This window comes from Bos indicus, chromosome X, assembly GCF_029378745.1.
Source record: "Bos indicus isolate NIAB-ARS_2022 breed Sahiwal x Tharparkar chromosome X, NIAB-ARS_B.indTharparkar_mat_pri_1.0, whole genome shotgun sequence".
Lineage (NCBI taxonomy): Eukaryota > Metazoa > Chordata > Mammalia > Artiodactyla > Bovidae > Bos > Bos indicus.
In genome coordinates this window covers 40,006,840-40,028,284 of record NC_091789.1, presented here as the reverse complement: position 1 = coordinate 40,028,284, position 21,445 = coordinate 40,006,840, and the positions used below count along the sequence as shown (strand labels likewise).

Genomic DNA, 21,445 nt, shown 5'->3' with positions numbered 1-21,445 from the left:
CCCAATGGACAGCCTCTGAGAGGTCTGTGACAGGTAAGAGTGACCACAAGGCTGCAGTCACCCATCTTCTTAATGTCCCTGTCTTAAGGAGAGTGTTTGCCCAGCGGTTAGTGGTATAAACAGGCATATAAAGCTTTTTAGAGCACATGACTCACCAGGGGATAATTAAAGTAAGCAGGACACACCTTGGTGATTGGCGTCCTCAAGACAATACCCATCAAAGAAAGACCCCATGGAAAGAGCCACCCTTTGAAGCCAAATGGATCGAAGTCAGTGAGTCTCCACCCTCAGGAGTGTGGGTCCAGGTGAGTAGGTGACAGACACTACCCAGCTTAGCTGGATGGTAGCCAGTGGCGTCCCTACTGTCCAGAAGAAGCTTGGTTCAAGTCTAAGGACTTCACAGGGGGCTACCCAACCACTTCATGTGTGGGACCTCAGGTAATGTCCCTGATTTATGGCTGGGGAGGTTGAAGAGGGGGTGCACTCAGAGTTCCTGGTCCCCTTGGGCATTTGTTACTCAGGTTCACCATCCCTGCCTTCCTGGGGACCACCATCTCTGCCATGTCTGTCATCATCTATTCCATTCCCCCTTCCGAGAAAAGCTGAGATCTGGGTAACAGTGCTGGCAGGACCCATGCAGGCAGGATCTCTGTCCCCCCACTGTTTTTGAAAGGGCACGTTTCACAATGTGGTGGTAAGCCTTTCAAGAGCAGAGCACGTTACATGCTGAAAGCCTGGTCTGACTCAGGAAGAAAGCTCAGAGGGACCCCTTGTCCCCAACACAGTCAAGTGCTTGGAGCTGAGAGGAAAGGAGGAGTGAGGGCCGGGCTCCAGGAGAACTCAGGGGCTGGGCCCCAGCCCCACTCCTTCTCTGGGGTTCAGCCCTCCCAACAATCAGATGTGAGTTATGGAAGTTCTCCCGAGAGGCACATGCGCCCAGTTCACGGCCCTAATTTTGTGCCAGGACATATGGGGGTTCTCAGAGCACCAGGGAGGGCCTGATGGGCAGGGAAGCCCGAGGGATTTGGTCACCAGAGAGGGCCCATGACAGCACTGCCTTAACCTGGGGCTCCAAGACCCAGGGCTCTTGTTTGAGTCACACTTGTGTGGTGGTGTCTGCTGTATGCAGGCCACACTGCATCTGTGTCCCCACAGACCAAGCTCTGACAGAGCTATGGGCTTGGCTGGAGTGCTGGGGATGCTTGGTAAAGGACAGACAATACCAAGGTCAGAGCACTGCACAGGAAGTCTCTGTGAGTGGTTGAGAAGGGCCAGAGTCCCACCTGCCCCTGCTTGGAGGACGTGGATGTTCACCTAAGAGACCAGAGAGATCCCCATGCCTCTGACAATGGCCCCAGAGGACAGGCTAGCAGCATGCTGCCAGAACAAGGGTCACCCAGGACACCAGGCAGGATGTGCACTGGGCAGTAGCAGCAAACACTCCAGGCCACATGCAGGCCCAGTGACCCTGGGCAGACACAGACGGCCTCAGACTGTGTCAGCACCCTGACTTCAAGACCAGGGAGCTCCTGGGTGAGGGAGAGGTGGGGTCTCCCAGCACCTTGAAGACGTGGGCCAGCTTGTACTGCAGATTCTTTATGGTGCTGGTCTTCGATTCCAGAATGACTGAGGAGAGGAAGGTGTCGGGGAAGTGTGGCCTGACTCCACCGCAGGGACATCCACATAGGAGGCACTGCCGTGGGAAGGCTTCTGAGCGAGGTCCCGGTGTGTATCCATCCCCAGACCCCAGGGGGACCTAGCCTTGGGGCTGGCTGCCTCAGGTCACCCCATTGGCCAGGACCCCAGAGCCAGGCCTGACCACACAGAGTCCCCTGTCCACATCGCCCACTCTTTCTGTGACATCTCCCAGGTCAGAGGGCAGAGAGACGAGGCTCGGCTCCAGGCAGGGTGTCTGCCAGGTGTTGTCTGGCCTTCTGGCCCCTGGGCACCAAGGCCTCGTCTGTCCCGTCCCGGCAGCGCCCAATGACAGGGACAGCCCAGCCCAGGGGAATGCCACACACCACCACGGAAACACCAGGGAACAGACACTCAGCCTGCACCCAGAAGTGCCTCCCAGGGAAGCCTTCCCAGCACCCACCACACAGGCCACCACAGACCTTCCTCTCCTGTTGTGGCTTCTTCCAGCTCATCTTAGTGTCCAGGCAGATGGCAGCTGTGGCCTTGGCTAAGAGGCCAAGCTGCAACAGGGAGTGGACTTGGGCTAGGATGGCTGGAAGGCCAGGAAGGGGCTGGAGAGACCTTGAAGACACTGGAGCCAGGAGACCACGGAGCACACTGGCCCGGGTGCTCTGGCCAGGAAACCACGACGGCCCCTCCCGGAGGCTGAATGAGGGTCTGCACTGCAGGGACGGAGCCCTACCTGCAGCCCTCAAGGCCTACCTTCAGCTTGCAGGACATGAGTGTCAGGACTGAGAGGTCCAGGTTGGAGGCCGCCAGCACCTCGCTGAACTGTACCTCCTCCTTCGAAAGGGCGGTGGCCCACGCCTACATCTTGAGCTCCAGGACAAGGTCCTGAGGCCTCCATTCTGTTGAACCTCCAGGATGCCCACGGTGAACTTCCAGGGACCCTTTCTTCCTTCCTTCTACATAAACACAGAAATCTGTATCTGTAACCTACATGTGTAACTCTAGGAGAGCATCCACACAAATAATCTTTCACTGTATACACAAAATCTGAATCTCATATACATAATCCAGAGGACCTGATACTCAGCCATCTGCTTTACTTCTAGGGGAAAAAAATCTAACAAAGGGTATAGATCTCCCATAGATTCATCATACCTGAATCAGGCGGCTGTATGCTGACAATAGTCACAGCACTGCAAATTGACTATACTGCAACATAGCAGAGGCATGGTATTAAAGAGAAGGAAAGAAAACCAGTGCTTGTTTTATTCCCCCCAGACTCCCTGACTGGGGCTGCTACCCAATCCCTGGAGCCTAACCAGGCTTAGGTCCCACTGCTTGACTGGGGTGGGTTCGAGAGAGCCTGGCATGGTGCCCAGCATCGAACCCTTTTTAAATGTTTACTTTCTGCTTTGTTCCAGCTTGGACCAGCCTCCCCAGTGGTATCCAGGCGTCCAGGGACTTGGGAACAAATACTACTAAGCCACCATGTGCCTTGGTGCTGAGCATTCCAGCTCAAGCCTCCTTCCCAGCAAATTGTCACCCCTCATTTTTGTGAAAATGAAAAATACCTTCCATGAAGTTGTGATGCTGTGTGTTGGAAATATAACTGAAAGTTCTATGATAAATGTGCTGATTATGGAACACATTTAATCCAGCTTTCTATGAAACACCAGTGACAATTCCTTACATTTGTTTCACACTTCAGTTTATATCAGGTTTCTGTTTGTAGTCTTTTCAGTGTTGCTTCCTAGTAATCAGTTTCAGAGGTTTTTCAAGAAATCCTCTGGGCTCCTTCTTTAGCAGTTCTGGTCTGGCCTCTGGCCCTGGGACCAATATAGGTCCCTCAGCTTCTTGGAGCCAGATTAACCCCCACCTTTCAGTCCCGCTTTCCAGAGTTGTAACCAGTCTTGGCAACCCACTCCAGTATTCTTGCCTGGAGAATCCCATGGATGGAGGAGCCTGGTGGGCTACAGTCCATGGGGTCGCAAAGAGTCAGACATGACTGAGAAACTTCACTTTCACTTTCAAGCAGCCTTAAAGAGCACTCCACCCCTCCCACACACCAGCTAGCAGATAGCTGTGTCTAGAGCTCAGCAAGTACCACAGTCTAGACCCCAGCACTCCTGGAAAATGTGGGGCAGGGCAGACAGATGGCAGGAAGAAGGGGTGCTGGGCAGTGTCCATGGCCAGGCCGGGGAGCTGTGGTTCCTGCCCAGATCTCGCATAAACCTGAAGCTTTCTGACCCTCATCCCATCCTGGTGGGCCTTTCCATCCCTCTGTCCTCAGAGGTCTCTGCCCATGTGCTCTTTCCCCAAACCTGGCTTTTTTTTGGAGGAGAGGTTTGGAAATCTCATGGATAGAGGAGACTGGTGGGCCACAGTCCATAGGTTCACAAAGAGGCTGACATGACCTAGCCACTACTCAACAACAACGAGTAGATGAGAAAGTGAAGGAAGGTTAAAGAAAGAGAGAGAATAAAAACCAATGCAAAATCCTGTCACTGTCTTTAGTAGGTAATTGAGGACCTGTCATCAACCGTAGAAACTTTCAGATGAACACACAGTTGGAAAGTGTACTGTGTTCTTACATCCTACCATGCGCATTCCTGCTATAATCTGACAGCAAAGACTTGTGAAATAAGAACAATAATCGTCATGATAATCAATCCCTGCTATTCATGACTATACTCTTCATTCTTAACATGTATTTGTTGAATATTTAATCGGTGTTAGGCATTCTCTAGGGGCTTCCCTGGGGGCTCAGACAGTAAAGAATCTGCCTGCAATGCAAGGGACCTGACTTCAATCACTTGGTGGGGAAGATCCCCTGGAGAAGGAAATGGCTGAAGGCTAATGACTCTAGGTCTTCCAATCACTAGAAAACTGCCGGTCCCACAGAACATTAATAGGCAAGTGCCCTCCCAAAGGCCTCCATCTCAACGCTAAGACTAAGCCACACCTGAAAGCCAGCAAGCTGTAGTGCCAAAAACCCTTCACCTATCCTTCAGCCAAATAGGGGCACAAACTTGCACATCAGTAAACAGGCTGCCCAAAGTCATACTGAACCCATAGACACCCCAAACCACACTACTGGACCCAGCCACTGCCCTTCAGAAAGACAAGATCTAGCTCCACCCACCAGAACATAAATAAAAATCCTCCCAACCAGGAAACCTTCACAAGGCATTGGTCCAACTCCACTCAGGTCACCACTAAGACCACACCAGCTCCATCCATGCCAGGTCAGCACACCAACACCTGACCTCCATTCATACCAGATCTTCACACAGACCACTCAACGTCCATCCATGCCAGGTCAGTACACAGACCACTGAAACTCCATCCATGCCAGGTCACCACTAAGAACACCCCAACTCAAACCATGCCAGGTCAGCACACAGACCACTCCAACTCCATCCATGCCAAGTCAGCACACAGACCACCCCACGTCCATCCAACAAGGTCAGCTCACAGACCACAGTACCACTATCCCTCTGACTGATAACGATAAGAGGCTTATGGAAGCTTCCTCATGGGAGAGACTGACTGTGGGGAAAACAGGGTCTTGTTCTGATAGGGGGGGGGCATGCTTAGTAAATCTTTAATCCAAAGTGACAAAATGCCAGAATAGAAGGACATGTGCTCAACTTCTCCTATGAGAACTCCAAAATATAACTCACTACTGAACAATCATTGACAGGAGAATATTGGATCCCACCAAAAAAAGCTACCCCATTTCCAAGTGCAAAGGAGAAGCTCCAGCAAGATGGTAGGAAAGGCGAAATAGTGTTTAGAATCAAATCCTATACCTGCCAGAGAAACTCAAGGGTGCTCAAACAAAACCTTGTGTAATCACAAGACCCTACAGAGACTGACCAGACTTGCCTCTGAGTGTTTGAGCATCTCCTGTGGAGGTGCAGGTCAGCAGTGGCCTGCTGCAGTGGCAGGGGCTCTAGGTGCAGCAGTCCTGGGTGTGGCATAAGACCCTTGGAGGAGGTCACCATTAACCCAACATAGAGATGCCGAGCAGATGACCCACAAACTGCAGAACCATTACACCAAAAAAAATTCTTGCGCTGTTAAGAAAGTTCTAGGACCCACAGCAGATTTCCCAACCTGGGGATCTGGCAAAGGAGTGAGAACCCCAGGGAATTTGACTTTGGAGGCCAGTGGGATTTGATTACAGAACTGCCACAGGACTGGGGAAACAGACTCTTGGAGGGCACAAACAGAACCTTGTGTGCACCAGGAGATAGGAGAAAGGAGCAGTGTCCCCAAAAGAGACTGACCCAGGCTTGCCTGTGAGTGTCCAGGAGCCTCTGACAGAGGTGTGGGTTGGGGGTGGCCTGCTGAAGGGTCAGGGGCACTGAGTGCAGCAGTGCGTGTATGGGATCTTTTGAAGGAGGTCGCCATTGTCTTCATTACCTCCACCATAATTTGGTCTCAGGTCAAACAACAGGGAGAGCCATAGGCCCGCCCATCAACAGAAAGCCATGTTGATGGGCATTCAATATTCACAAGGTTCAAGGGTTTCTAATAAACAACAATTGATCTCCTGGAGTCTCCTGAGGGGTCATCAAAAAAGAATTCATAACTGAGTAGACCACCACAAAGCCAATTTTAACAGGTACCTTTAACTCACACATTAAAAAAAAAATCACATGAAAAGATGTCAACACTGCTAAATATTAGGGAAGCACGTTCAGTCTCACCTCACACCACCAATCAGAATGGTGACTGTCAAGCACTCTACGAATGTTAAATCCACCACATGCCATGAAGAAAAGGAAGCCCTCCACCTCCGTTGCTGGAAATTAAAATAGGTGAGAGCCACCATGGAGGAGAGCATGGACGTGCATCAACAATGAAAATGAGAGTGAAATTAGAATATCCCTCAAACCATACACAAAAGTAAACTTCAAAGAAGATAAAGATCTAAATGTAGGATGGATACTATGCAAATTTGAGGACAATATAGGGGGGGCAGGCTGTAACCCCCATCAGGAGGGGTCGTATTCAGCACACATCTGTTATTTCCTCTTGGGCTACTGGGTTCTTCTGCCTCCCAGACAAGCTACCACATGTTGACAGGATATTTTACTGTGTTTAGAATTATTTTCTAAACCAAGTTTTATTTCCATAAGTAAATCAAAAGTCTCAAAGGTAGAAAGAAGAATCAACAGAAGCACTCCTCCCACCCAGGTGCCCCATCTTTCCAAATCAAGGAAAAGTGAAAGTGTTGGTTGTTCAGTCATGTGGGACTCTGTGTACCCCATGGGCTACAGCCCACCAGGCTCCTCCGTCCATGGGATTTTCCAGGGAAGAATACTGGAGTGGGTTGCCATTTCCTTCTCTAGGGGATCTTCTCAACCCAGGGATTCAGCCTGGGGTCTCCTGCATTCCAGGCAGAATTTTTTACTGTCTGAGTTACCAGGAAAGCCCAAATCTGCATCAAATGTCCTCACAAAATATGTACCTTTCTATTTCGTCCCTCACTTCCTTCCTCTTATGTGCCTCCCCAGAGATTTTTTTTTTGAACGCACATACATTTTCTAGAAATGTATTTTCATTAGTCCCAATTTATTGAACAAATGGTAAAATACTCTATGTACTATTCTACACTTTTTTCGCTTAAGAATATGTCCTGCAGAGCTTGCCAGATCAGTAAAAAACTGCATTTTCTCCTTCTAGCCAAACATTTCATTACAGTACCATTGTTTGCTGGACATTTCAAGTGGCTGCTTCCAATCTTTTGCCATTACAACATGGCAGTGAGTCATCTTGTGTCACACAGCTGTAACAGTTTTCACTTTCAGGGTAACTGGCCCACAGTGGAACTGCCAGGTCAGAGGGTATCAGGCTGGTATTGACAGGCAGTGCCAGGATGCCCTCCATAAGGGCTGTGCCAACTTTAATTTAAATAACCTCTGTCTTTCCTGTTAATTAAAAACAAATACATTGAATTTCCTTAAGAAAATTTCACCTCACAGAAACAGAGGTTACAGAGGGCAAAGAACCACTGTGAACAGCCCAGTGAACAGTCTCCATAAAGCTTCTGGAAGGACCTTGTTTAGGTCTGAAAGGCCTTGTCACAGTCTCCCCACCCACCCGTCTCTGCTTGTCTGGTTCCCTCCACCTCACCCTCCAGGCTGGAGCTGCATGTCCCCCACCACACCGACTGACTGACATCCCCACTGGAGATGGAGGAAGAGGCGAGCCTTCATCTGCAAGGCAACCCGACTCAGAAGGGCCCATGGTCAGGGCATCAGAGCAGCCAGGTGTGCAGGGCAGCTGGCATGTGGAGCTGGTGTCTACTCTCAACCATGACATGTGAGGTCTGGCAAGGCCTTGGCCAGCAGGGAGATGCAGAAGACAGAAGCAATGCCAGGACAGGGCTGAGGGTAAAGATGGTGGCCCATGCTGGTCATGGAAGAAAGGGCAACTGTGGTCTAGCCACTCACACCTCCATCTCTCTCCTTCCAGCTCGGGGCACTGCCTGGTGCCGTCTACGCATTGTGCTAGAAATATGCCCCAAACACTGGAAAACCAGGAGAATTCAGAGAGAAATCTGGATGTTTGGTTCCTCACAAAAACACCTGCTGACCTTGGGCCCACAGACCCAAGGCAGCCGGGTGCCCTGGCCCCACCCCACCCTGGCCACACCACACAGCCACTGTACCCCGGCCTGCCTTGGAGCCACCTCAGCTTGCTGCTCAGCATTGACCTACAGCTCTGGACACTTCCTCCTCCCACATGCCCTCAGTCATCCCTGGGCTGAACCACAGCAGTTATCTGAGTGTCTCCCTGTGGCAAGCAGGGTACCATGGCAACAAACCCCACATAACCTCTGCCTGTTCTGGTGCCACCGTCCAAAAGCAAGCAGCTCAGCTACCAGGGCTGTTGATTTACAAATCCAGGCCACAAGCCAGTGCCCTGCACATGACACCTTGCCCCACAAGGGAGGAGGTGGGTGTTCATTGAGCGAGAACTTGTTCCATTAGAAGCTCAGTCAACCAGGGTGTGCAGGGCCAGTGCTGGGGTCTCCTCCACACACCTGGGGACTGTCTTTAGTGATAATGTTCAACGAGACCAGAGAGCTGACGTGGTCCACAAAATCAGTGCCTTCATGCCGGGCAAAGGCAATGACTCACTCAGCGAGCAGAACTTCAGGCTGAAGACTGCCTGGACTGAACCGAGACAGTCCAGAAAAAGTACCCATCCCTCCTACGACCTACCTCAATGCCACAGGCACACTTCCCACCTTCATGGCCTGCTGGCTTTCCATCTGGCTGTGCCCATGACTTTGGTCCACCTGGAGCTGAATTTGTATCCTAAAAGAAGGAAGGGAATGAGAACAGAGCTGCTGTCCACGCCCTGACCATGTTGGAGCAAGGTGCTCTGAGGCTACATTGCTGTACCCACTACCACCAGCCAGGCAGGACCCAACCACACATGCTTGCCACATATCCTTCCACTCAGGAAGCAGCCCAGGCTCAGGAAGCACTGACCATGTGACAGATGTGGAGCAGGCCAGAGGGCAAGCAGCCAAGCCAGGGTCACACCCTGGAACAAGCACCCCCACAGAACTCCTCTATCTTGATCCAGGGACAAGACCAAACCCCAACTCTAGTGCATGCTTTAAAAACTGTGCCACTGCTAAGAGAACACATGTGTGGGAAAGCTGACATACCTGCTGTGTCACTGGCCAGCCTGGCATCACTTCCCACAGCTACTGTCATCCCCCAAGGCCCTACTCTGCAAGCCCAGCCTTCCGCTGCCGCCTCATCTGGGCTCGCCAGCTCAGCACACCTTTGCTGAAAGCTCCCTACATGCAGGCTAGGTGGCAGGCACACGGGGGTCACCTGGGTTAGACACCTAGCTAGGGAGGGAGCACCAGGAATTGTCCCCACTCTATCTGGATCCAAAGCCCCTTCAGGTCCCCAACCACTGAGCTCAGCTGCCTTGTAGGAGACAGGAAGAATAAAAGAAAAGCAGGCCCCGGCAAGGACCACAAAAGAAATTTCTAATTATTGACAAACCGGATGCTATAAGGCACGAGTCTTGGAACAAGTCCAGAGGGAACAGTTCATAATCTTGAAAACAAGATATGATCCTGGGGTTGAAAAACTGACCCCAAACTGTTTCTCAACTGGCGTCTCAGAGTCACATGTTTTACGCATCTGGTGGAAAAGCTATAGATAAGAATATTAGTCTTAGTTACTGATTTGTTATTGATTACTGTTTCCTAATTACTCAATGGTTAATGATTATTTTGTTATAGTTTAACTCCCCACTTATTCTTTCATTCATGGCTAAAAGTATAATAAAGCTGGCTTGGATTCAGTTTTGGCACCTTCACCTTGGAGCTGTGTTGGTCCCCTAATCCTTCGCCTTTCTCTGAATTCTTGTGTCTCGTTTCTCATTCTCTCGCCATATCGTGCTTTTGGAAATCCTGCTTGTCAACCCCAACGGGGATCCGAAAGTGAATCCAGCCTCTGAGGCTAGCTCCTAGCGGCAGAGAATGCAGGGAAATCAGGCCAGCTCGGTGGACAAGGAAAGTACTTGGTAAGTACACCCCTGCGGATTTGTCAATCAGGCTAACAACGGGGCAAAATCCTTCTAAGCATAGTGACTATATGCAAGTGTTAAAAACTTTGTTAAAAAGTTCGGAGGTTGAGTTTTATAGTTTCTGGTCTTACGTTTAGATCTTTAATCCATTTTGAGTTTATTTTTGTGTATGGTGTTATAATATCATATATGAAATGAGTCGCCAGTCCAGGTTCAATGCACGATACTGGATGCTTGGGGCTGGTGCACTGGGACGACCCAGAGTGATGGTATGGGGAGGGAAGAGGGAGGAGGGTTCAGGATGGGGAACACATGTATGCCTGTGGCAGATTCAGTTCAATATATGGCAGAACCAATACAATATTGTAAAGTTTAAAAATAAAATAAAATTAAAAAAAAAAAAAGTTCGGAGGTTGAGATTTCTCACTCTCCTTTTAAAGAATTGTTTTCTGCCATTGAAAAATATTGCTACTGGCTAGATCCAGATAAAGGGACTTTGAGGCATGAGGAATGGCAAGAAGTTATGCATTGCCTGCGCCCAATGCAGCAAAAAGATTCCTTTGTCTGTATGGTCAATAGGGAATCTTATTAGCACAGCTTTAGGACCACTGCAATCCAAAACCTCGGATTCAGGGGATTCTGTAGAACAAATACAAGAACAAATGGAGGAAATGAATTTATATAATAACATAGGTGATGAGGAAGAGAAACTATCAATAAAATTGAAAAATAAGAGCTAAAAGAATGATAGAAGTCAAGAACAGATCTTTCTCTCTCGACCAACTGCACCTTTGGTCAAGCCCCTTCCTTTCAATCCTGAAACCCCTTGGGATGGTGGATTTGCTTTTAAACCACAGATAACTGTGCCTATTAAAATGACACCTTTACAAAAGGGAGTTCGTATGGCACAGTTGCAGGGGGATGAAGATGCTTTAGTTCTCCCTGTGGCTGTAACTCAAATCCCACCAGATCCTCAATTTCCACAAGGAAGAATACATTATGATTATAATGCCATAGCATTTAAAACCATAAAGGAGATAAAACAGGCATGTACCCAATATGGAACTGATTCTCCTTATACCATGGGACTAATTCAGGGACTTTCACAAGCTGAACAATTAATTTCTTATGATTGGGAAATGATAGCCAGAACTTGCCTATCCACCTCATAATTTTTACAATTTAGGACCTGGTGGCAAGATGAGGCAAATCAACAAGCTCACCGAAATGCGACAGCCAACCCACCAGTTGATATAACACTGGATCAATTAATGGGTAGTGGGGCACATTTTGGCATTCAAGCTCAGTTACAATTTGATGATCAATTACTCACTCAAGTGAGAATGATATGTTTAAAAGCCTGGGAGAGACTAAATCCACCCAGACAAGCCTCAATTTCATTTACCCAAATTAAATAATCAAATGGGGGACCTTATGTAGATTTTATTGCCAGGATACATCAAAATTTAAATAAAACAGTCTCACAACCTGGTTTGAGAGATATGCTGATACAAGTTCTTGCTTATGACAATGCTAACTCAGAATGTAAAAAGGCGATTCAGCCTCTCAAAGGACATGGTGCCCCTCTAGAAGAATATCGTAAAAGTTTGCCGGGATATTGAGTCAGAACCATATAAAATGCAACTTCTGGCTCAAGCATTGTCTAAGGCTAATAAAAAGACAGATATGAAATGTCACCAATGTGGAAAATTAGGACACATTAAAATAGATTGTAAAGGAAGAAGAAGATAGTCAGTTAATAAATTATACTATTGGCTCTGATGCCACTCCTATTTGTATTGGTTTTGGAAGTATATGTCTTAAAACAGGATATCAAAAGTGGCTGTCAGTTGTCAAAGAATCAAATGAGGATAAGATGTCCCTCTTTCTGTTAACTGCCCTTACTTTTTTAGAAAAAGAAGAAACTTCCAGCATGATGAATCCACCTGACCTTCCTGATTGTGTTCCTGAAATTAGCCATGGTATTGAAAATTGGTTAAGATGGAAATTATGTAAAGGATCAAAAGGTCACTTATTATTAAATGTTGCAGAAGGCTCCATTATCAATTTGGGACCCTGCTGCTGCTGCTGCTGCTGCTAAGTCGCTTCAGTAGTGTCTGACTCTGTGCGACCCCAGAGATGGCAGCCCACCAGGCTTCCCTGTCCCTGGGATTCTCCAGGCAAGAACACTGGAGTGGGTTGCCATTTCCTGAGGAATCCCTAAATGTATAGAATCTAAAAAGTCTTCCCCATGGGTATATAATGAAAAGACAATTAGTACTTATGGTAGTCAACCCCTCATATGGCACAGGGTAGGATTAGCTCCCCCTGTGCCTCGTCTAGATCATTATCCTATTCATGATGAATTATGGAAAATACCCATGGCATTAAAAGAACTAATTGCTTGGAAGGGACAATATACTGCATATATTTTAAATAACCCAAAAGCTACCTTTAATTTTACAAAAAACTCTACCCACACTATTCAGACTTGTGTAAGAATTCCTTTTGTTTTTATGATCAGACCAGCAAAATATGATTCTGATTTGGGATTAGTAACATGTATTAACTGTTCATTTCATACATGTTTAAATAATACCATTCCTTTTGATGAAAGTTGGCAGAGTATTTACATTCTTAAAACCAGAACTGGCATATGGGTTCTGGTTGATTTACAACAACCTTGGCAAGAAAGCCCTACGTTATATGTTACTGAAGAAATATTGAAAAATCTTAAACATGTTAAACATTTTCTGGGATTACTAATTGCTGCCATCTTAGACATTATTGCTATTACCACTACGGCAGCCATAGCTGGAATGGCTCTTCATAAATCTGTACAAACAGTTCATTTTGTACAAAAATGACATAAAGATGCTGATGTCCTTTGGACCACTCAACAAAAAATTGATGGAAAGTTGGCCTCCCAAGTGGCCGACCTTCAACAATCAGTTATTTTTTTAGGAGATCAATTAGTCAGTTTACAAAAACAGGTGAGACTAAGATGTGATTGGAACTATACTTCCTTTTGTGTAACGCCTTTCAAATACAATAAGACACAATTCAATTGGGATAAAGTTAAACAACACCTATTGAACCAAGGTAATATTTCTGTAGATATTCAAGATCTACAACAAGATGTATTAAAAGCTTTTAATAAATATCTTGATGTAATTTCTGGATCATATTTTCTTGATAGTGTTGCTGATAATCTTTCTTCTTTTAATCCCTTAAAACAGATCAAGACATTTGGATACCGAATTGCTCTGGTTATGGGAGTGCCATTAATTATGTATTTGTGTTTCTGTGTAGTCTGGAGAACAATCAAGTGACAAAGAAGCCAACAACAGCAACTGGCATTTCTCACCATTTCTCATCACGTGCAAAATCAAAAAGGGGGAGATGTAGGAGACAGGAAGAATAAAAGAAAAGCAAGCCCCAGCAAGGGCCGGGAAAGAAATTTCTAATTATTGACAAACTGGATGCTATAAGGCATGAGACTCTTGGAACAAGTCCAGAGGGAACAGTTCATAATCTTGAAAACAAGATATGATCCTGGGGTCAGAAAACTGACCCCAGACTGTTTCTCAACTGGCATCTCAGAGTCACATGTTTTACGTTATGTGGTGGAAAATCTATATATAAGAATATTAGTCTTAGTTACTGATTTGTTATTTTTTAATATAAATTTATTTATTTTAATTGGAGGTTAATTACTTTACAATATTGTATTGGTTTTGCTATACATCAACATGAATCCACCACAGGTGTACACGTGTTCCCCATCCTGAATCCCCCTCCCTCCTCCCTCCCCATACCATCCCTCTGGGTCATCCCAGTGCACCAGCCCCAAGCATCCAGTATCATGCATGGATACTGATTACTGTTTCCTAATTACTCAATGGTTAATGATCATTTTGTTCTTGGGCCTTGAAGGCCACATTAGTTATAGTTTAACTCCCCACTTATTATTTCTTTCACAGCTGAAAGTATAATAAAGCTGGCTTGGATTCAGTTTTGGCACCTTCACCTTGGAGCGATGTTGGTCCCTGATCTTCACTTTTCTCTAAATTCTTGTGTCCCATTTCTCATTCTCTCGCCATATCATGCTTTCGGAAACCCTGCTTGTCGAGCTGGTCTCGACACTGCCTCTTCCAGCAACATGACTTAACAACTGAAGGTAAAGATACACAAAACCGAGTTGATGCAGCGAGATGTCTCATCACTCACTGGACAGGATCCCAGATCAAATAATTCCCTCCTCCCATCCTCCCCCAGTTGCCACCTCCACACACACTCAGGGCAGGCGGCAGTCTCTCCAGCCTCCAAGTCAGAGCTGACCAGGAGCAACAACCCATTTATCACAGACTTTCCCTGAGTAGCCTGGAATGCCCACAGGCCCTGGTTGGGCTGAACAGCTGGGGGTGGGGGTTGGGCCCCCAAACCAGGAGGCAGAGGCCCTGGGTCACTGTTATCCCACACCCACCCCTTGGGGTCTTCAATCACAGGACTCCTGGCCCTCACCCACCAAGGGCACTAAACTGGAAGAGAAGGCCTACGGGACCAGCTGACGAAGGCTTGATTACTATGCCCAGAGTTGTACTGCCTCTGAGATGAGGTTTCAAACCCGGAAAACACTGGTGGTCTCTTCCCCTCACCATCTCTGCAGGACAGGAAAACCAGGAAGCGACAGACACAGGGGCCATAGGTTGACTCCAGGACAAGGCCTGACCCGACACCTGACAGTCCCACAGCACCCGTTCTCCCCAGAAGGCCAGGCCATGCGTGATGGGGACACAGCGAGCTCATCTCTAACACACTCGCAGAGCCAGCTCTGGCGTAGAGCCAGGGCTGCATAAACAACCAAGGCCCCTTAACCGCACTCAGTTTCAAACCTGGGCAAGAGACACAAACTCCACGCTACCCACTAATCCACAGGCCCCAGTGGACTTAAGCTGGTGAACATGGAGTCTCACACACATGTGGATTTTTTTCTTCTTCTTTTCCTTTGATTTAAAAACACAGTTCAGTGTTGGCTGGAGGAGGGTGTCCCTCTGGCAAAGTCATGAATGTTCCCCACAGAGTGGTTCTTTTCTAGAGAGCCAGCGAGTGCCCAGTATCTGTCCAGACTTCTAGCTATCACCTGCTGGCCTCTGTAACCCACAGATGCTGACAGACCAAGTACACTACGAGCTATTGATTAAATCATGCCTTTCTGTTTAGAGAGGTGTCTGAAATGCATCGACAAATGAAGGATTAGAGCTCATTAGTCCACAAAGCTTGTTCTGAGAAACACTAGTCCCCAGAGATAGTCTACTAAAAGACATTTCCAAGGACAAGTAAAGTTGGGGACTGCAGTCCACAATGTCTTTCCCCTGGAGACACAGGACACATCAGCATACTGAAGACACAGAGAGAAAGTCTGACAGTAAGAAAACCCAGTGAAAACGCCTGCTTTGTTTTGTTTTCCAAACTCACCAGACTGTTGAACCTCCTGTGGCCTAGCACTGGCTGTCTCCTTATGGCTGTTGTTTCCAGGGAGACACTGAGGGCCCTGATCTAGCATGCAGCTGCCCAGGTTACTCACCTTGAGCTAAGCCAACAGGAGTCGAACTAGACATCTACATTCTATCCTGAATCTGGGGTCTTTCTTGAAAGTCACTCTTCAGGTTGGCCTCTGGAATGGCCAGGTCACGCAGAGCTACCCTTCTCAGTGATGGTGTCCCCAGCACCTACCTTCTGACTGATCGACTGTCTCGGCTTCTGCAAACTGGAGGCAGATTTCTGCAAACCTGGCTGTGGCAGCAACTCCGGTGGCTGAGAGGCCATAACACTGGAACTGGACAAAGGCAGGACAGACGTGAGGATCAGACAGGCCATGGCCTCAGGGTCCCTCCACATTCCGACCTCCTCTGGCGGATAAAAATACCTCCCCTCAGCAGACTCCTAGGCTGGCCAAGAGAACGAGAAACTGGACAACATGTGAGGTCTGCTCACTGACCCCTAACAGGACGGCCAGTCCTCTGCCTTCCTTCACAGCCTTCTGCTTGCAAAGACTGAAAGCTCACTGTGAACAGCAAACAGGTGGACAACAAAGTGATGGAGGATCTGCCATGAGGGCAGCTACAACAGTAGGTAGAAGGGGCCCCGATTCTCACTCCTGACCAAGGGTTCACAGCTCCTTGGGCTGACCACTTTGAAACAGGAGACTTTCTTTTAACCTTCTTTTGGTTTATGAAAAAAAAAAAATACATGCTCAAGGTAAAAATAAACACATACAACACAGAATGTGTCACCATCTCATCCTCCGGAGAGAAACTCAAGCAGATTTTTTTCTACACATCAGCGTAGTATTTTTTAACACATATGGGGTAACACCACACATACACCTCAGTAACTTGTGTTTTACTCAATCCCTGACATCTTTCTATGACAACACATGTGGATCCACCACTTTCTTCTAATGACACAGGTGGATGGCCTAGAATGTGTCAATCTCCAGATTCTCTTCCATGACAGATAAAACCACAACGAACTTTTCTGTGTATTTCTCTGTGCACACTGTGTATAAGCAGTCCCACAATCTAAGTTTTCAGAAGCCAGACAGCTGGATTGAAAGACTTTTAAAGTTTAAGATTCTGTGGGGCTGCCCTCCAGCAAAGGTGCCTTATTTTTTGAGTGATGAACACAAAAGAGTTCTGAAGGAAGGTTTCTGCTGACTTGAGGCCACCCAGTCACTCTTTCTTTTAAACCTTCTACCCGACAAGCTTCAAGGAGGGCAGTGAGCCCCGGGCCAAAACTCCACCCAGTGCTGGTGGCTCATATGTAAGCCGAAGCCAAATTCTATGCAAATTCAAGGTTACTCAACCCAGTCCTCACCACGCATGAAGGCCAGGGACGCTCCTCTCACATCACCTTCTACCTGAAATAGATGCTTCCATGTGACATCACTTCTGGGTTCTCCAAACACGGAGTCCCAGCAGGTGAGGACTCAGCCACCTCCCTGACCACCAGGGAGGGGAAAGCAGAGACGCAGTGCTGGCATCTGCTACCACCACCAACGCTCTTCACCTCTTGCTGGCAAACAAGCTTCAGCACACTGGCTTCGTTCAAGTTGCCTGATGCTATGCCACAGTGCGTTAAGACTGGATAAAAGGAGGGAGCAAGGTTTTGTCCTCTCTCCAGAACTAGCAGTGGCAGAGGCATCTCACTGCTTACACGGAAACATGTAGCATCAGTTTCATTAGAGGCTGCAGTGTCTGTGACTGACAGGAATGATGACAGTAACACTAACATCTGCCATCCACCAGGCCCCTGTGCCAGGCCCCATGCCAAGCACATGACCATGTCCTCTCATCCATTTCCTGTAGACACCCCTGGAGCCAAGGGTTATTTGTACTTCACAGGAGGACACTGATGGCCAGAAGTCAATGGTTTCCCAGCTTCTACAAGGCTAATAAACAGCCTGGCTAGAAATCACACAGCAGTGTCTGATTCTACAAGTCACACTATACCATGAATCGCAATGATCCCTACACAGACTGTTAGGAAATGTTTATAATTTTTGGTTGTTACTGATCAATCACCTGGCTGAATTATCTGTTCATTCTCTACATCTTGTCTGAAGGAACTGGAGGAAGCTTTGGGCCATTTTCAATTAGAGAAAAGGACCCTGGTTGGCAGGCCATGATCTGGACCACCTTTACTTTCTGGGTCCAGAGTATCAGCAACCAGACCTCAGGGACACAGGGCACAAAGGTGGACGAGGCCAGACTGCTTTGGGCCATTTTCAATTAGAGAAAAAGACCCTGGTTGGCAGGCCATGATCTGGACCACCTTTACGTTCTGGGTCCAGAGTATCAGCAGCCGGACCTCAGGGACACAGGGCACAAAGGTGGACGAGGCCAGACTGCTCCATTTCCACTGTCTTCATATGGCCTCTGTGTGTGTTCACATGGCTTTCTTATAAACGTACCAGTCATTGGATTACAGCTACCGTAAACAGTGCGACCTCATCTTAACTAATCACATCTGCAAAACCCTAATTCCAAATCAAGTCACATCCACAGGTTCCAGGGGTTGGGATGTCAACATCTTTTTCTGGGGGACACAATCCAACCCACAGCCACCCTCCACCACCTCCCACTTCACTCTGAGCACAAGCCCTCAGCATGTCCCCTGAGGCCTCCACATCCAGTCCCTGTCAGCTCTTGGGCCCTGTCCTGCTGCTCTCCTCTTCACCCACTCTGCTCTGGCCACACTGGTCTCCTCACACTCCCAAACCTCCCTCAAGTCTTCACTCCGTCTCTGCTTCACAATGAAGCCGACCCCGACCATGCAGTTGAAAATGGAAAACCACTCCTCCAAGCGCTCCCTCTTCTGCTAAACTTCCAGCCAGGGATCTCACCACCTTTCCATAGGCTACCTAGTGTACTTGTTTTTTCGTTTCTTGACAGTCTCTCCCGGTTGGACTGGAACCTCCATGGAGGACTGGAACTGTGTCCAGCAAAAAATGTTCCTTGAGTTACCAAATAAACAGAACTACTATACAAAATGTAGTAAAATATCTTTGTAAGATAGGAGTGGGGAAGTACTTCCTAAATATTGTTTCAAGCCCATAACAGATTAATGTCAAGAATATACCAATATTTTTAATAATCTGCTGATCATCAACAAGATAACTACAATTCTTAGCTGTGGAAATGTGGAAAGGATACAAATAGCCTAGTTATAGGAGATAAAATCCCCAAAGGTGGCAGGATATGGTAGGAGTTCAGATGGGTGCAGCATGCCAGGAAGCAGCCTGGTACAACTGAATTCAGTAAAGCCTGCGTATCCGTGAACTCCAGCATTTCTGCTCCTGGGAAACTGTGACCAGTCCCCTCAGTGGGGGTGTATGAGGGTATCCTCATCATATCGCCTGTGGAGGCGGGAGTCAGAGCCACCTAGACATCCCACTGACTGTCCTTCTGCCCTAATGTCTGACCCTCAGGTAAGTCTGCTCAGTTTATGAGTTTCCACTTGTGTATGGACGACAGCAGAAGTCAACAAGCTAGACCTTTGCTCAGTATATTCGTTGGGCTTTCCTTTCATACGTCTGACCAGAGTGTCCACACCTACTGTACGTACCCATGTGACTCTGGTCCTGCCCTGACATGGTATTCTCCAGGGACGATGGCAAAAACCTATTAATATCTGCTAAATCTACAACTAAAACCATTAACAATGTGTGCTCATGGCTCCCCTTTTGTAGCACCCACAGGGGATCCTGGGACAGTGAGCTCATTTAGTCATCTCTAAGCAACTGTGAGGCTTTACTTCCCACTTAGCTTTTGTATAGGATCCCTAACCCAGTGCTGCACTGCCCTTAACATGGAGAAGCTGGCCTGCTCTCCTCTCATCATGTTGAGTTTATTTATGTATTTTTGTCTGTGCTTAGTGTTTGTTGATGCACACGGGCTTTCTCTAGTTGTGGCCAGTGGCATCTACACTTTAGTTACTGAGCACAGGCTTCTCATCATGGTGTCTTCTCTTACTGCAGAACATGGGCTCTAGAGCACAGGCTCAGTATTTATGGGGCATGGGCTCAGTTGCTCTGTGGCATGTTGGATCTTCCCAGACCAGGCATCGAACCATGTCCCTTGCATTGGCAGATGGATTCCCATCCACTGAACCCCCAGGGAAGTCCTCCTCATGTTTTATCTTGCTCTGTCCTGAACTGTAACCACTTCTCTAACCTCTGCTTTCTCCTGGATTAAAAGTATATGTGTATATGCGTGTATGGGCTCAATCATGTCTGACCCTTTGCGGCCCATGGACTGGAGCCCACCTGGCTCCTCCGTCCATGGGGTTTTCCAGACAAGAATACTGGAGTGGCTTCCCATTTCCTTCTTGCCCACCCAGGGATTGAACTTGTGTCTGTTGTGTCTCTTGTGTTGGTAGGCAGATTCTTTACCCCTAGCACCACCTGTCTTTCAAAAGCCTGAAAGAAAGTCTGTGGCTTTATAAACTGGGCAGCCTGAATCATTTCCTCTACAAGGAGTTCACTGACACAATGACACAATCCATTCATGCCTGCTGCAAGTCCTTTTCCACTCCTTTCAAAGCGGTACAGCTTAGCATCTGCAGCCTTTGACACATCCCACTTGACATGTGTTTCAACCTAAATATCAGCTTTATTAGTGATAAAACTGATTGGGAAGAATATGGGTTTGGCTTTTGAGCCAAGTCAAGTTGCTGACTTCCTCCAGGCTGCCTGAGACCTGGGGATGGCTGCCCTCAGGGAAATATGAGCCCTGAGGATTGAGGATTGATACACCTTCCCAGGCTGCTGCCTCCCATGATCAGCTTCATTCTCTGTCACACTCTGACATGTGTGACAGACTCATTTTCTTCCATACATATTATCTCTCAGATTTGCTTTCTCATACTGAGTCAGACTATGTGTCACATGCACCCTTTCTGTAATATTCCTGTGTCACTATATAATGCTTTTTCCATCACATTTATTCTTTCTCACACCCGATCTCTTCTAGATTCTGACACTCTGTGTGCCACGCACTCATGCTGTCATGGTATCTGTGAGAGAGTTAACTTAGGTTGCTAGGGAGACCAAGGTTCTTTAAGGAGGAGGTGAATAAGAACATTCTTTGGTTTTCACATTCTTTTTCCTTAGATACAGAGGCGTGGTAGGCAGCAGAATCCCTTGCTCAAGGAAGGATATACTTTTTTGAGCTCAGAACCTATGTTATGGGAGAAGGTCTGGGTAAAACTTCCATGGCCTTGAGCTCTGGGTTAACCCATTTCTTCTGGTTAATATCCTGCAAATGTCATCCCATGATGTATATTATGGGAAATGGTCTGGGCAAAATTTTCATAGCCTTAAGACATTCTTTCATCTGTTCTCAGAAGCTAGCAGAAAAGTATATAATGCTCTGCTTAAACTAGAGAATACTGGTGTGTGTTCCCATTTCCTTCTCCCAGGGATCTTCCCCACCCAGGGATTGAACCTGTGTCTGTTGCGTCTCTTGCACTGGCAGGCAGATTCTTTACCACTAGTGCCACCTGTCCTTTGAAAGCCTGAAACGAAGTGTGTGGCTTTTCAAATTGGACCACCTGAACCACAGATACTATTTCTGTCCCATTCTAATATCTATGTTAGAATCTTTTTCTATCATTATCACTTTAATAAAATTTCTACTACACAAAGCTCTGAGTGACTGAAACT

At 47.4% G+C, this 21,445-nt stretch overlaps 1 protein-coding gene across 1 annotated transcript in view; it reads left to right on the top strand.

The window, feature by feature from the left end:
- LOC109561910 (histone-lysine N-methyltransferase PRDM7) overlaps window positions 1–606 on the top strand; it is a 62,499-nt gene extending 61,893 nt beyond the window's left edge. The window contains exon 12 of the mRNA XM_070784075.1: window positions 522–606. Coding sequence (XP_070640176.1) covers window positions 522–606 — 85 coding nt within the window. The remainder of the gene's footprint in view (window positions 1–521) is intronic.
- Window positions 607–21,445: the final 20,839 nt, after the last annotated feature.